This window comes from Homarus americanus, unplaced genomic scaffold (genome assembly GCF_018991925.1).
Source record: "Homarus americanus isolate GMGI-L3 unplaced genomic scaffold, GMGI_Hamer_2.0 scaffold27202, whole genome shotgun sequence".
Classification (NCBI taxonomy): Eukaryota; Metazoa; Arthropoda; class Malacostraca; order Decapoda; family Nephropidae; genus Homarus; species Homarus americanus.
This window is the reverse complement of record NW_024716512.1, coordinates 7493-25227: the sequence shown is the minus strand read 5'-3', so window position 1 is coordinate 25227 and position 17735 is coordinate 7493. Positions and strand designations below refer to the sequence as shown.

Genomic DNA, 17735 nt, shown 5'->3' with positions numbered 1-17735 from the left:
TCATATATTCAAAGACCATTTACCCTGAACCATCACTCGTGACCTTAATCTTCGTCTTACTTCAATTTAGGACTAAAATTCTTCCTGGTTAATACTTAGATAGATATATTCTGGAAGTTTGAAGATAATACGTCAACGCATTCAGCAGGTAGTGGGGGTGGGGGGTAATTCTCCAAGGTGTTACACTGGTCCCATTAGTATAGACACGAACACAGGATTTCTAAGCTAGACCCAAATTCAATATGCTTTCCAACGACGAAATCCAGAAACCTTTATCACCCAGAGCTAAGAACCGAAGACATCACTAATGTAACTTTCGATACTACAAACGCTGAACAATAGACAAACAAAATTTAAAGGTTAGAGAATGTTATTCAGTTATATGACCTTTACGGTGACAAGTGACCTTCAATTTATATCTCAGCCAGCAAAACAAACAATAGATTGCTAGGATTTCCACAAGTCGATTGTTGTTCACATATACAGTCACACAAAGTCACATATTCAGTAACATATAGAGACACCTATTCAGTTGCATATCTATTTACATACACCCATGACCTGGTGAATCCCCGTGACCTGATGAACCCCAGTGACCTGATGAACCCCTGTGACCCGATGAATCCCCGTGACCTGATAAACCCCTGTGACCTGATGATACCCAGTGACCTATTGAATCCCCGTGACCTGATGATTCCCCGTGACTTGAACATTTGACCTCATCCTGACCTAAGACAATAGCCATTCCAATGATGAATCCATAAGAAAGTAATCTAAGAGTTTGGCGCAAGACAACACCTCAATGTTTCCTATGTTAGATCACACACACACACACACACACACCTTCACACCTTTTCCTACCAAACATTCACTGAATTCTCCATAAAATTCATGTGCACGTATGAAAAAAAAAGCTCTAAACTCGACTTATATTACTGCGGTTCATGCATTCTGTGGGAGTGTTCACAGGACCTCAGAGGTATTCAATATTCAATGATATTTCCATTATTCGTCGAAAAAGAAAAGTGCTTCGTCGTAAAATTAACTCTGGTATTTGGAAATTATAACCAAATACAGAAAAATAGGTTTATATTAGTGAGATATTATTATCATCGGTAATTTGGAAAAATATATACAACCTTGCTGACAATGATGGTTAAAAGGTGACAGGAGAAAGTTTACCTAAATAAGATAATAAGAAAATAATATAACAAAGAATTTATATATAAAAGAATCATTAATGAATCGTTTGCCCCAAGATGTGTACAGTATATAATGAGGTATATAAAAAAATAATAATATATAAATAAATAAATAACAATTATCTATAAATCACCCGGGAATGTGATGGACTAGACTGGGCCAAACTCAGCTAAAAATAAGGTATCAGTTATTGTTTAAGCCATGCATGAAAAACATTTACTCCTGACCCTGGAATGTAGGCAATGTTAAATACAAAGTCTTAAATCCATATTCCTCATCAGTTTTATTTTCACTATTTACCTCGTATAATTCTTACTAAACTGGTACATTTAAGTCTGATTAAATCTAACATGTAAGTTGATCTGGTTATCGTGTATGTCTAGCTATCGTGAAAGTAAGTCCAGTTATCGTGTACTTAAGCCAGGTTATCGTGAAAGTAAGTCCAGTTATCGTGTACTTAAGCCAGGTTATCGTGTAAGTAAGGCTGGTTATCGTGGAAGTAAGTCCGGTTATCGTGTGAAAAATCTTACGTCTTTATAATAAAACCTGGAAGTAGTAATTAAATTGTATCGTATATAATCAATTCAAGTGTCATTTTTTTTTGTTGGGGAGAGACTAAGCCACCTTGATGTTGCCATGTGAGGTGATCGGTCAGTCTCGGAGCTAGTTAATCCCGGAAGCAGACCCGGATTTCAAAACTAAACTCAAACTTAAACCAGGATTCAAAAGGATTGGGATTCGAATTATCCAGTTCCGAAGTTGGCAAACAAAGGGGATTTATCATTTTTCGACAACTCATAGTCTGGGTTTTAGCGTTGAAGATCCGGTCCTGAGTCAGTGTGTGTCTCTGGGATTAGTGAGTGGTAGCGCTGTCTCTATTAAATTATGTAAATCCTCAGCGTAACTAATGAATGACAAGAGATACGATGTTCACTGTTGTGATTTTTAAGGTCGAAAGGATAAACAATGAAAAAAAGGCGACAGGTACTTTAACAATTAGCACCTTACTCACATGCAGTCTACTTCTTTTCATTTAATAAACATCTTTAACCTCCTATTTATATATTCACCAATGCAACGACTAGAACTTCTATTTCCTAGTTTAAAAATATCAAAAGTCAAGTTTAATTTATTTTCTTAAGAGGAGGTAAATGAGTGAGTATTTTGACACCTTTGATCTTTATTCACCTTTATTTACTGTGAGTAGCGATGTAATGAGACCTGAGGGTTTGGAACTGTTGTGTATGTATACTGAGAGAGAGAGAGAGAGAGAGAGAGAGAGAGAGAGAGAGAGAGAGAGAGAGAGAGAGAGAGAGAGAGAGAGAGAGAGAGAGAGAGAGAGAGAGAGAGAAAGAGAGAGTAATTCAACCACTTAAGGCCAACAAAAGTATACATAACTCAAATTAATCACCAACACATTGTCCAATTCACCATAACTCATTGTCTAAGTCACACTGGCAAAGTTTCCCCTCCCTCCCTCCCTCCTTCCCTTTGTCCCTCACCCCCTTTACTACAAACCACGCCATTAACGCTTTTAAGGGAAACTAACCGAAATGAAGAACAGCCAAGTGGTAGTAAATTTATAAGTGGGCGTGAATTACCGGAACAATAACTCCTGCATCTCCTCCTCCATCACACGAGCCCTCCTCTAACCTCCTCCTATAATCTTTTTAAATGAGCCTCTTATTTTTACTTCCGACGAAACCCATAAAATTTCTCCCTGATGCGACTGGAAGCTTCTTTCTCAATATTTTGTTTATTTTCCTTACTCTTTTCACTTCCTTCTCTCTTGTGTCTGTGTGTCTCATTGTCTCATTATCTCCCAATCAGTCAGTCTGTCTAACTGTACTTTTTCTCTTTCTTCTCCTCTGGCTGTCACTATCTCTTTCTCATCTTCTCTGCTTGTTACTGTCTCAATAATTCCATCTGTCAATTAATCTGTCTGTCATTGGTTAAATCTCTCTGTTTCGTCTGAACTCCCGACTTTTCGACTTTAATACATTATATATAAGACAACTCGAGGAAGTTTCAACCCAGAATTTTAAAAGAAGTCGTTTTATATTTTCGTCTTGCCTTCTGGACTGTCTCAAGACTACACGATTTGGTAATTGAGTCTTCCCATAAAGACTACACCAAGGGGAGGGGAGAATATTTTGTCTTATCAATGTTAATGTGTATATAATGTGTATATACCTAATAAATGTTCAAGTGTATATACCTTAATGACATACTATACAGATACCTTATTTATCATATCTAAATTAAATCACTACCTTTTATGATACAGTCGCCAGGTGTAAATTAATATATACCTGTAATTTATACCTGAACCTGTAGTTGTTGTTGTATTGATGTTGCTAAATAAACTCTCTAATTCTGGTCCTGATTCGTAGTGTATAATGACTTGCTATAATGAGAGTAAGCTTCACTTAATGGGTATTGTGTTCAGGTCATTGGCGATGTTAAGTGTATCATGATAACGTGGAAGCTTGTTTTTGGAATGAGTCTGGATCTACCATGTTTGTGTTGGTAGTGGTTTACTGGGTGGTAGTTGTGGTAAATGGGTGGTGGGTGGTAGTGGGTTAGTGGTGGGGCAGTGGGTTGTTGTGGTGGTGGTGGTGGGTTGTGGTGGTGGTGGGGTAGTGGTGTGTGGTGGTGTAGTGGGTAGTAGTTGTGCTGACAGTGGTAGTGGCTAGTGTGGTAGAGTGTTGTACTGTGGTATTGCTGGTTGGCAAGAAAGTAATCCCTGTCATATTGGTATTTAGCAAAACCACAGATAGCTAATGTACTGCGTAGGAAGAATTGGAAACTATGATAGCTGCGAGTATAAATCCACAAACAAACATTCATTACATAGCAGTCAAAATAAAATATCTAATCTCAGTCATTTATCAATTTCCGCGAATAGGTTTTACACAGGAAAAAAAAATCCTTGGATAGTCGACTGCATGTAAGCCTGTCGAAATGAAAGTTTATAGAAAATATATAATTCGACACAGGCTTCAAACTTTGGAAATTCTCTTGTTGATAAAATTGTGAGAATCCAGTCACCAGGTTAATTGTAGGTGATTGTAGTAAAAAACAAACAGCGTCATTATATAGTTAATACAGTTGGATTAGGTTAGTTTGAGGTTAGATTAAGATATTTTGAGATAAGATTAAGTTAGTTTGAGCTTAGCTTAAGGTAGTTTGAAGTTAGATTAGAATAAGTTTCAAGTTAGCGCATGATAGTGTAGATCAGAATGGTAAAAAAAAATCGTGATTAAGCTCAGAAATGCTTTATAATTTGACTTTTTATCTACGTGTTTTCTCAGTGCAAAGACAAGGTAAACACAGGCATGCTACTGTTGATAATATACTGTGGTACTTTTCATCAGGTAAAGTCTTTCATTTACACCATTCACTAACTCTTACTTTCTTCAATAGACACACAACTAAATAAAAAATAATAATCTCTCTCTCTCTCTCTCTCTCTCTCTCTCTCTCTCTCTCTCTAGTATGAAGTAGCGGAGGTCTTAAAACATGATGTAGGTAACCCAAGCCCCCTTCTCATATCTCTCACTGGCTAAAATATTTACGTTCTGGCCCCTACCAAATTTTATACACGGTACATCTCTCAACATGTCTACAGTACTTGTATCTCTGTGTCTAACCTTTGCCAGAAGTTAAAACTTTACAACATATACGTTCAACCATGCAAGGGAGGGGGGTGAGGGGGGATTACACCCACACACAATCGGCCTGTTGCTGTGAAAATAAATCTTACCTCTAAAACTACGTGGGCTATCAAATCAAAACTCAACCATATATGCGTGTGTGCGTGTGTGTGATTGACGTTTTATAACTTTCAAAGTAACATCCAATCAGTTTGTGATTCTTAAAATAAGCATCTCGTTTAAAATAGAATATAGGTTAGCAGTTTAATAATTCAGGTGTATAATTTAGGCAAATAATTCAACAGAGACAGGTAAGGCAAGGTGGTGGCGTGCAGCGTGGAATCCATCATGACCACATTTCTATTTTCTACAGCGGAAGTTTTGGGTTGGCTAATGGAGTCATAGTTGTCGTTTTTTTTTCTGGTTTGTGGATAAAGAATGGAGTCATGCTCACGATTTTATGGCAACACACTGACACCCACACCCACACCCACACACACTCACACACACACACACACTCACACACACACACACCCACACCCACACACACACAACACACCCACACACACACACCGACACCCACACCCACACACACCCACACACACCACACACACACACACACCCACCCACACACACTCACACCCACACCCACCCACACACCCACACCCACACACACCCACACCCACACACACACTCACAGATAAACAAACACAAACCCACGAACACCAACACAAACCAACTGTAAATATACATCTTAATACGGGTGAACATTACTGAAACATGAAGAATCACAACATAATCACAACATAAACCTAACCTAACCTAACCCAACCTATCCTATAATCTTGACATACTTCTCTATTTCTTCATGCCCCTCTCTCCATCTACTGCCCCTCTCTCCATCTACTGTTCCTCCCCATCTACTGCCCCTCCCCATCATCTCCCCTCTCATCTACTGCCCCTTAACTCATCTACTGCCCATCCCCATTTACTGCCCTCTCCCCCATCTACTGCCCCTCTCTCTCATCTACTGTTCCTCTCCATCATCGCCCCTCTCTCATCTACTGCCCCTTAACTCATCTACTGCCCAGCCCCATTTACTGCCCTCTCCCCCATCTACTGCCCCTCTCTCCATCTACTGTTCCTCCCCATCTACTGCCCCTCTCCATCTACTGCCCCTCTCTCCATCTACTGTTCCTCCCCATCTACTGCCCCTCTCTCCATCTACTGCCCCTCTCTCCATCTACTGTTCCTCCCCATCTACTGCCCCTCCCCTCATTCTATTCCCCTTCAACCTCCACAACTACAACTTATCCTCACACCACCACCACTTAACCTCACACCACCACTTAACCTCCACCTACAAACACTCCGCCATAGCTGCTGTAAGTCGAAAGTTGCGAATTCGTATTCAGGGACAAGTTGTTGGAGCTTCTAATAACTTGCTTAGACATAAACCATTGACTCTTCAGGCTTCTACGCCCTTAACTCATGAGACATAGGCAAGCATGAACTTAGCATGTTTCCCTGTTGGGCGCTGTAAACGCTTCTGCGCTTCACCATACACAAGGATGTAGGAGGGTGCCCAATAAATGAACAAAAATAGTGAATAATAATCTCGATATACAGTACATCCATTTACTTAACATTTACGGAAAGTATATATTATCTTCCCCTTGACAGGAGACAACACGAGACAGTCTCTTCTCTCGTCTATCTCTCGAAGCATCAGAGATAACAGATGTGATAATATGTACAGTAATAAAGGTAATTGCTCCATTTCTTCAGGTAATAACATAAGAGAGATTATTTTATGCTTCCCTAGAGATACATTGTCAGTGTTTTTCTCATTAATTGCAACGTGTGTGTGTGTGTGTGTGTGTGTGTGTGTGTGTGTGAGTCTGTATGTGTGTGTGTGTGTGTGTGTGTGTGTGTGTGTGTGTATGTGTGTGTGAGTCTGTATGTGTGGGGTGTGTGTGAGTCTGTATGTGTGGTGTGTGTGTGTGTGTGTGTGTGTGAGTCTGTATGTGTGGGTGTGTGTGAGTCTGTATGTGTGTGTGTGTGTGTGTGTGTGTGAGTCTGTATGTGTGTGTGTGTGTGTGTGTGTGTGTGTGTGTGTGTGTGTGTGTGTGTGAGTCTGTGTGTGTGTGTATGTGTGAGTCTGTGTGTGTGTGTGTGTGTGTGTGTCTGTATGTAAATTTACCAGGTGTTGTGTTGCTCTATACTACGAGCCGTCTTGTATGTTTCTGCATTTTAAATTTTATATGTATAGTATAAATTGGTATTATGGTTTTGCAGTGAAAGAAGGATTTTAATATTATTATTTGTATTATTATTATTATTATTATTGTTGTTATTGTTATTATTGTTATATTATAATCTCAATAAAGAAGTAATGCAACCTATTTGAATATATGTAAAAAAAAAAATAAAAAATAAACCTTTGAAGTCTACCATTACAGTTAAAAACAAAATATTTCCAGTACAAATATCGAATATAATATTGAGTTAAGAGTAAAGGAAATATTTAAGTTGTTTATTAATGCACTTTGGTATTTTTATATAAAGAAAATACTCTATGTTTCTCATCAATGTTGTTTGAGATGAAAAATAAATAAATCTGTTTTTGAAATTAAAATGGAAAATTAATTGTGTAAACAGGGAATGATTAATTGAAAAAAAGACGGATAGATGAATAAGGATGTGAATTTACACACACACACACACACACACACACACACACACACAGTGGTTTGGCAGATCGTAAAGTGGAAGACTGTGTTCAAGTTTCCTTTTACAGTATTCAAGAAAGTGTTATCGTACGTTTGTAAGGAAGACAAAATCCTTCTCTAATTTTAACTGAACTAATTATAGAAAAAAAGGTGAAAATATCAAATTATTTAGAAAAAAACAAAATAGCTCTTTAAAGTATCCGGGGCAAAATAATGTTAAGCTTACATAGAAGGGATCGAAACCTTTTAGGCTATATTGTCCGAAGCCGAAGTCCACAGAGAGATGAACGCCTGGGCTGGGAGACGCCCTCCATTAAGGTGGTAAGAGACGGAAACGCTTGTATCTGAAACATCTTCATGAAAACGTTCCAAGTTGAAATTATATTTAAACTAAAACGTTTATGGCCTTAGAGTAATTAGCTAAGATATTTGCGATAGAAACGCTCTTTGGTTTAAATACCAAGAGGTGTGTCGATGGACGGCTCGAAACTTTAGAGAACTGAACGCTAGAAACGACGGAGGGTGAATAGATAAAATTGAAATTATCCCAAGAGTGAATTTCCAAAGGCGAATATTACTCCAATCAAAATAGATGGAAACAAATTGAGGTAAAACTTTCCAGGCTAAGAAATTAATTGATCAAACTTCAAGAGTCGAAATGTTTGATGTGTGTGAGGTTCCACAACCAAACTCCTCCATTCTTGACGTTACTTGTTCCAAATGATATGTTATTTGAGACATCGAAAGGTTAACCTGGCCTGAAACTAAACTCTTCTCACCTGAAGCTAACCTAAACCCACCGACAGACACACACACACACACACAGACACACAGACACACACACACACACACACACACACACACACACACACACACAGCGTAATCATTATTAAGAAAATAACATTACTGGAAGATAGAGGCTATTGCACGACTGCCCGTTAGGGACAGTGTGGATGCAGCACACTGTAACTAAACCTTCGATACATAAGGAGGCAGCATGGACGGTACTACACTCGATCGCATTCATTTCCCCAAATTATAAACCTAGGTGAACTGAGAGTGCCCGGCCACTGATCCTAGGAACAGGACGCGAGCATTAGAAGTTGAGAAAAAAAGAAAAAATCGTAAAATAGGAAGGCGTTGTAAGGTAACACTCACCTCTGTGCTGACCCCAGTAGGAGTAGGCGAGGGTGCCGCTCAGATGCAGAAGAACCAGCAGGAGGAAGAAACGGACGCTCCATGAACTCTCGCCGGAGACCCACATCTTGAGGCCAACGATAAGCTACACTCTTTCCTTCCGCTCGCTGGGATTTTTCTACAGTAAAATCGTCCACAGATTAAACTCTTTTTTTCTTCTTCTCTATCACAGAAACGTGTCTTTTATTACTCTTAGTCGAGAGTACAGAGGCGTAAGCGTTTTTTTATTTCTTTAATTCCAAATTTCGCTTACTTTACTTAGTTCCTTTTATTCTCAACAGCTTCTTCCTCCGCTTGGTTTTCCCGACTGTGATATCGTCCACAGATTATAACCTTTCTTTCCTTCTCTATCTTAATTACAAGCTGAAGATTTGGGTAATATTTTCTTTTCGCTTGTTTAGTTTTTGTTGTTGTCAATCCCGGCTCTCGTACACTCGCCGCGGATTTTCCCCAGCGTTATCGTCCTCGAGATTAACTCCACCTTTCTTTGGGAAATTCTTTAAACGTATCTTTAAGTCACTGAAATGTGTGTCTTTGGCTTGTGCCCGTCAAGTCGTATTTTCTTCTGCATTTACTGGACCACTCGAGTTCCCGGAGGCCACACTATGTCCTTTATCGAGCATGTGAAGTAAATTTTTCCTCCCACTTTTATTCTTTCCTTATTTTCTTTTCTCTTTTTTCTTTCTTTCTTAGCTCTCTCACTCTTTACCAGGTTTTAATTTTCAATCACTGTGAGCGTCTCTCCATTTCTTACCAGGAGGACGATCACCGAACAGAACTATCACACTACCTTTTAGAAATACTGTATACCGCCGGATATTCCTCCACTTGGAATATTTTTTCTTGAAGTCGTGTCGTTGTAGTAGTAAAAGATAGAGGAGCCAGAAGTAGGTAGGAGGTAGGAGTAACCCCCTCCCCAAAAAAGTTCTCCTCGGGATAGTTTCAGTCACGGCTCAATTTCAACAGAATTAATTATACTATCGGAGTAGCACAAGTTTCCCTGCGCCGCCCACACTGAAGACTTCTTGATCTAATGTCTATTGATTTGGCTGAAAGATATTCAAGTTGTTTATATAATCGATTACATTCCCAGACACAGAAACACATCTTGACAATAGGGAGTTCATAATACAAGTGTAAACAGTTAAGAAGATCGAACACCTTTCAAGGACTAATACAATTCTCATTACATTCCCGGAACGTAACATGCAATATCGACCTTCTTCCGGGTTTTTTCCAAGAGCGAATGAATGATGAATCGAGTCAATTCAAAGAAAAAATTGTTACTATCAAGAAAATCAATTACATTCTAATTTTTTGGGGGGAGAGAATCGATTACATTTATGTGAAAAATACTGGTTATCGATTACAAGCCAATAACACCATTAAAGAAGTGATTACATGCCCCAAAACAAATCCAGATTCGAAATACTTACAAATATAAAAATAATGCAAATATGCGATTATATTATTTAAAAAAAACAGGTAATTGAAATTCGATTTTATTTCTAGTCCAATAATAAACTGATTAAACTCCAAGGCTAATTGAAAAATAATCCATTTCACCTCGAATAAAGAAAAAAAAAAGTCGATCAATTCCAAAGAGTGAAACAATATAATGAAAACTCAAATTACCTTCAAAGGACAAACAGATGTAATAAAAAATGACAAACACCAAACAGAATTCCATAACAAGATTCAGAATCCTAAGAAAAATTATTAAAAGAATCTTAGTTTAATCTTTATTATTAAATGATTCCAAACTTGTAATAAAACTACCCACAAGGGGAGTCAAGGCTGAACAGGATTCGAACCCATGCAATCACTCATATACAGAGAGAAACCAAAACTACATCATTACGGGTTGGTCAGGATTAGTTATCTTGATCGATCAGTCAGTCAGTCAGTCAGTCGGTCAAGCATTTCTAGTCATTCAATCAATTAGGATTAACATTCATAGAGCTGCAGACACAACTAGGTGAACCAAGTTGCGCCGTCGATGGATTAGGATAAGTTCTTTTGCTCGGTGAGTGAGTGAGTGAGTGAGTGAGTGGATAAATTCTATTGCTCGGTAAGTGAGTGAGTGAATGAGTGTGAGTCAGGATTGCCATTCACATAACTGGCCAATTCAGCTAGTAACAATACACATCAGGGTAATCATTAGCGTTAATTGAATGTCATTAACAGTATTACTAATTCAGGTAATTTTAGAAACAAACATATCAGGTGAGGAAGGTTAATGAGACTATTGTTAGTCAGATAACGAAAGGAAAAAAAATGAATAAATATAAGAATAACAAAATTATCACCGTAAATTAACCCATTACTCACACAAACCACGAAAACAACTTCCCAACACGCTAAACAAAATATAACCAAACAAAATTACACATCTCTAGTTTACATTATCTGATCACTAACAACTAACCAAACACTTCGATAAACAAATGAGATTCACATAATATTTTTGTTCTCTTTTTTTTTCCATGCCTTGTTTTTTGGGGGGTTTTTGCAATGGAAACTTTGTACTAGTGACTAACTCCGTATGTAATGCTGGTGAATATAAGTTCAACCCAATTTTGCAATGGACGCTAATTAAAATTCAAAACATCGAACACACAGGTAAAACAACAGAACGAGTTTATCCGTCATTAGCCTCTCTCTCTCTGTCTCTCTCTATATCTCTCTCTCTCAAATACAAAGGTGTTATTTGAGACTCACACAACCAAAGTCTTACGAAATTCACCACACCAGACTTGAGTTTCCCCCTGAGGTTAATCCCCACGGGGTTTATGTAGTGATTCGATAAAACTTGGAAAGCGAAATAAGAAATAATTATATACCAGAGTTACTTTCTTTACGTCTGTGGTTTTTAGACAGACTTTCTTATACTATTCAAGTCTTGGTGAGTAAAAGATGTAAACATGAATAACCTTTCACTCTGAGGTCAAATGAATATTGATTTTGTTATGACTTTCAGTACTGGAGGAGAGCAGAGAGACATAATTTACTATCTTTTTTCCAGTGTGATAAAATATATAAACTTTCCAGAACAATTCAATATTTGGAAAGCAAAATAGAAAGCACTCCCTCCCATCTGTGGTAAGATAAGACTGATATTATTCCGTAACTCTTCCTCCCATTCGATACTTAAAGAACAATATTAAAGAACCAAACACAGGCATGCACAACGTATCCACTAAACTACAAACAGAATGATTTTGTTTTCGTTTGTGTCAAGAACTGCATTGTCCGTTTCCTTAGCCATACTGCGTCGCTTGTAGCAGTCATTAAAGGCTCTTTAAGAGCTTAAGGTCGAGCTGGAGCTGCAATTTAAACTTCACACAAGCGCTCATTCTGTGAGGGAATGAGTTCCCAAGACGATTGTCTGACGGAATGATTCCTTCCAGGATCCTTCCTGGGAGAAAAAAATACAAACACTCGACTCGAAGACCGAAGAGAGAAAGAGTGAGGGAGAGATAGAGATAAGAAAAGAAAAAGACGAGAAGAGAGAGAAAGGAATAACTTCAACAGAGCATCAATGAACTTATCGCCAAACTTGATGTTTTATTTATGTCCTTTCTTTAACTAGCGAAACGATTTGATCGACAAAATGTTAACTTCAAACATATACACTTTACTGTAATTCATATTACTATAAATATGCGGCTGAGTAAGTGCAATTTCCATCCACAGTTTTTCAAATATGTTTTAAACTTTTAGTTTCTGTTCACTTATTTTTCCCCTCACTGCAAGTCAACGTGAAGGTCAGAATATCCATAAAAGTCATAACCATTCACGGGATTTAAAGTTCCTTTCGATATTTTCTACATGTTGTAAAGTCGAGAACTGTTTATCCGCGTCACTGCCACACTCTCGTGTCATGCACTCATCATAATCCACCGAGCTCTATTCGAATTCACACAGTAAATACATGACGCCACTGGGACATATGGTCATACGACGCGTGCACGATACCCGTGAATGCCATCCTGAGTCCACAAGAAGCAACAGCAGTCGGTATTGTCGTAGTGTTGTGAGAGGCTCGGAGGTGAGGGAGGTAGGGAGAGGCCAGGGAGGGATCCCAGAGCCAGAGGTGCGTGCGTCCGCTCACCACCGCGGCCAAGACACCACTGCCGCGCGGGGTACATTATTCCCCGGTTATAAACGCCATAGATTACTAGCTTAATGACCCTCCACTGTTAGGGACGCTTATAGTCGATATTATTTTCGTTCCCTGGATGTGTCAATCGTTTATAAACATCGAGAGTAGGTGCAAAAACAAAGTGTAGAACGAATATATGCAGTGTCTATCAGGTGTTCAAAAAATATTACCAACAATATTATTATTTCGATTCCTCATCTCTTACAACTCAGGAAAATAAAAAGCAAAATCGTTTTAGAATACGGAGACACGACAAACAGTTTGGGCGCGTACAAACAGCTGGACCTCTACGCCAAGCGAGGACATAATCAAACAATTGCTTTTATCGACAGTCGTCTGATTTACTGCTGCGACTAGTGCCATATTCCCACCGCTTGCTTCACGGCGCCTCTACTGTAGTCTCTACCATACTGTGGCCGGATATCCTCTGAGACACTTAAATAGTGATGTGGAGACGCAGTTAAATGCCCACCTAAAGCGACTACACAAAGATAGAACCTTCAAAGACTGGCTACCATAAGCGACGATACAATGGTGGGTACTTAAAGTTTTCCTACGTTAATTTCTTTCCTTAGTTAGTGATGTAAGAACGCGCCGAAGTGGACTGAATAAGCTACGTTATACTCAATTCTGAAAGGTTCGTACGTAAACTTTTCCCCTTAAATGGAGAGGCTAGAGAGCTCCTTACTACCTTACGTAACTTAAGGGACAGAGTTATGAATTCTCAAAGTTTCGTGCCTTACATTTTTTTCTCTAACTGTAGATGCGAGAATAAATTTAACTGACTCGCTTAAGTTGTCATCGTAACAGAGAAAAGCCATGAAGGACATCGAAATTATACTAAGTGTCTCATGTAACTAAGTCTGGTCTCTCTGCTCGTGTCCTGGGTTAGGTTATGGTGAGAGTTGTTTTTATTTTTGTCCACCATTGGAAAGAAACAATTGGCAGATTATGATGTCACATGCACCTACAGAGCTTGAAGTATAAGTAACAGCGCCTCGGATCTGTATGATAATCTAAAAAAACATACTGCAGTTGTAACGCCTTCGTCCAATATACATTCAATTAGCCAAAATAAAAAGAAAGTCTAGTGATTAATGACAAAGAAAAAGGTTTATGTAACCCCCCTTTTGTTCAGCTAAGTGTAGAAGTAAACGACAATGAAAAAAAAAATTACTTTCTTTAATTCTTCCACTGGACTTTTTTTCCAAGTGTTTTCATCACTCGTTAATGAATCCTTCACCAAGCAGATGTCATCAAAATGCCTTCGCTTATTCCTGTTCACTGAGTTGCAGAAATGAATACTGACACTTGAATAACGTTCTACATTTGTTCTCCACCAAGGGATCTCTTTACATATTTTTTTCTTGTTCAATTAACTTTGGAAATTAACAACAACGCCTGTATAACGTTTGACGCTTGTTTTCCATGCCACAGAGAACATGACAAGGTATAATGAACTCACTCCAATGTTGAGGATAGAGTGGGTATTGCGTTTTCCTTTGATTTTGAGTAAAACACAACAATTTCTCATCGTCTCAGTAGAGAGTGAATATAGTATGTATATAACGTGTCATCCTCTTGTTCTTCATTGCGTAATAAAATCGAGCACCAGAAAAATACAGGAGGTATAACAAGTTCTCAGGGTCACTATAGAACAAAACAAATGACAACTTAAATAGTCTTCCTGTTCTCCAAGTCGCAAAAGAACAAAATAAAATATAACACAAACTCATTCTCACTACAGGACAAAGAATAAAAAAAAATCCCTTTGTTCTCCAAAACGCAACAGAAAAGGCAAGATATTTAACAAGTTATCAGCGTCACGGCAGAAAAGGACAAGAGCTATAGCAACAAAGTCTCCCTCTTGTATTGTCTGTAGCTACACTGTCGGTAGTAGGAGTAGCGAGCGAACATGCCCAGTTTGTCGTGATCTACATAAACAAAACATTGTAACGCCTCTTCACCCGTTGCTGTCGGGGATATAGCGTTGATATACAGTCCCCTTCACTAGCGCGTTTACAGGGTCTCGTTAGGTTTTGTGCAGCGTGGCACTATTGTGTTTGTTTACAATCGACAGAAGTCAACTCGCAATAGTAAACACAAGTGATCGTGGGCCCTTCGTGCCCGGTGGCGAGTCCTGTGGTACAGTTTACCGAGACGTGAAAATTCCAACGCTCGTGCTTGGCTAGAGCACAACCGTTGTCCGGCTGAGCGTACAGCGACATCGTTTTCCAGATGGTCGTGTTATAATCATGGTTGGTTGTTATAATCATGGTCGTGGGTTATAATCATGGTCGTGGTTGTTATAATCATGGTCGTGGTTTGTTATAATCATGGTCGTGGTTGTTATAATCATGGTCGTGGTTGTTATAATCATGGTCGTGGTTGTTATAATCATGGCCTGGGTTATAATCATGGTCGTGGTTGTTATAATCATGGTCGTGGTTGTTATAATCATGGTCGTGGTTGTTATAATCATGGTCGTGGTTGTTATAATCATAGTCGTGGTTGTTATAATCATGGTCGTGGTTATTATGATCATGGTCGTGGTAGATCATGGTCGTGGTATAATCATGGTCGTGGTTGTTATAATCATATTCCTGGTTGTTATAATCATGGTCGTGGGTGATATAATCATAGTCGTATAATCATGGGTCGTGGTTGTTATAATCATGGTCGTGGTTGTTATAATCATGTTATAATCATGGTCGTGTTTGTTATAATCATAGTCGTGGGTGATATAATCATGGTCGTTGTTATAATCATGGTTGTGGTTGTTATAATCATGGTCGTGTGGTTGTTATAATCATGGTCGTGTGATTGTTACAATAAGGGTCGTACCTGAGACTAACACAGGTAGAATAAACCCCACACCTAATCCTTACTCTCAATAAACCCAGATTAACCTCACCTAATCAACAGGATTAGAGACCATTAGGATTGTACCATCAATACCGATACGTTTCACACTGGATTAATAACAAAACATTTAATCACATTTTCAATAGCCAATGTCTTACGGATACTGTAAGTATCTAGTATACTATAGGAAGGAATAGAATAAAGGTTAGAATAATTAGTTAAAGAAATATTCGCCATAAGGAGAGAGGTTAAAATCATAGAAAAAAATTATTATGAATCACCGATGATCATTCCAAGATAAATTATATTATGAAGAGAAAGTGACCTTGATTCTGGTTAGATTAGTCACCATCTGCTTAAGTCATCACCTGTGTTAAGTCATCATAGTCATCATCTACGTTAGTCAGTTTTAGGCCCATCTCACATGACTGACCGACCATCGATGTTCTTTCCGTGCGAGGGTGTTAGTTTTCAATTCGTCTTATTATTTACGCTGGTGGGTGTAAGACCAGCTACCCTCACTGACGCAGCTATGGTCAATTTGGTGTTATTCTTGTTTATAAATGCCTTCTAATCTGTCTCAAGTCTATCCGTCCTGTCTATTGCCATCCCAACTGTCTGTTCGTCTGCGTGGTGTTTGACTGTAAGCCCGTCTGTACTCTTTGTGTCGTCAAATCTGTCTGTCTTATCCGTTGTTGGCGTGTGTCTGCCTGTTTGTCTAATGTGAACCAGTCAGTCAGCTGTCTGTATGTCTGTCTGTCATGTTAGTTGCCATATTGTCTATTTGTGCAATGTGCATGTATGAATCTGTCAATTTTTGTCAACCTCCTGTCTGTTTCACTGTCTAGTTTCACCCTGTGTAGTCATGTCTGTCTGTCTGTATGTATGTGTCTGATATCTTTGTCTTTCATAAGTCTGTCTATCTGTCTGTCTTTCTGTGTGTCCTTAAATCTGTCTATATTATGTCTTTTTTTTTTGTCCACTTCTCTCTCTCTCCATTTTTATCCATACTCTCTCTATCTTTATTTATATATCTCTCTCTCCATTACACTACCCATCATATTTAACACTTTTCTTCCTTATTAAATAGATGATTTTAATATGGAATTCTGGGAACTTAAAAAAACTCATCCCTCCATTCATACCTCCACCTCTCACTATCCCTCTCTCCCATCTTCTTTCCTCGCTCGCCTCTTAAGGATAATAATGTTTTTTCTCCTTCTCTTCTCCCTTTCTATCTTCTCCATGCATTCCTGTTATTATCCTTTTATCACTTCTCCTTTTTCATGTACAACTCAGCCACAGGAATAAGTATACACTGAAGCTGTAAGGTCGTCTGGTAACGTTGAAACTGCGCATCCAGACGCATAATGAAACTCAGCTCCCCCCCACCCGTTATCTCTAACTATTTTCTGTTCCCCCTTCTTTTTTCTTCTATTTACTCATCTTCCTTCCTTTACTAATCCAAACATTAAAAAAAAGTAGGCGAAGAGAAAAAGTGGTGGGAGGAGGAGGGAGCCGAACGATAACTGCAATCTCTGGCCAGCAAACAGTGTACACTGTACAGCGACATCTTTTGACAGCGTAAATAAAATGGTTAATTAATGCCTTCCTAAAGAAACCATCGACATGGGACAGGTTTGTTCCACTCTACGAATTTTTTGCGATTTTTCCACCAAGTTTGATGAAAAACGATTGTGCCGTTTCGGCTGCCCAGAACAGACAGACAGACAGACAGACAGACAGCTAGTCCTATAGTATATTAGACAGGCATCATACTGGGTAAGGTCACTGCTCGTCTCCTAATCCGTCAATCGTCCTCTGAGTTCCGCGGTCGGCCATTGAGTAGGGAGCTCCCAAGCTTGGATCAGTTAATAATTGTAATTGAAACTGGTTGTAATTACACAATTTTGAGTA

The 17735-nt window shown here is 38.7% G+C and overlaps 1 protein-coding gene across 1 annotated transcript in view; it reads right to left on the bottom strand.

Moving 5' to 3' along the window:
- LOC121858161 (zwei Ig domain protein zig-8-like) overlaps positions 1-12935 on the bottom strand; it is a 113545-nt gene extending 100610 nt beyond the window's left edge. Inside the window, exons 1-2 of the mRNA XM_042354376.1 lie at positions 12767-12935; positions 8750-9837 (exon numbers count right to left, since the gene is read on the bottom strand). Coding sequence (XP_042210310.1) covers positions 8750-8855 — 106 coding nt within the window. The 5' untranslated portion in view covers positions 8856-9837; positions 12767-12935. The remainder of the gene's footprint in view (positions 1-8749; positions 9838-12766) is intronic.
- Between the last annotated feature and the right edge of the window lie 4800 nt (positions 12936-17735).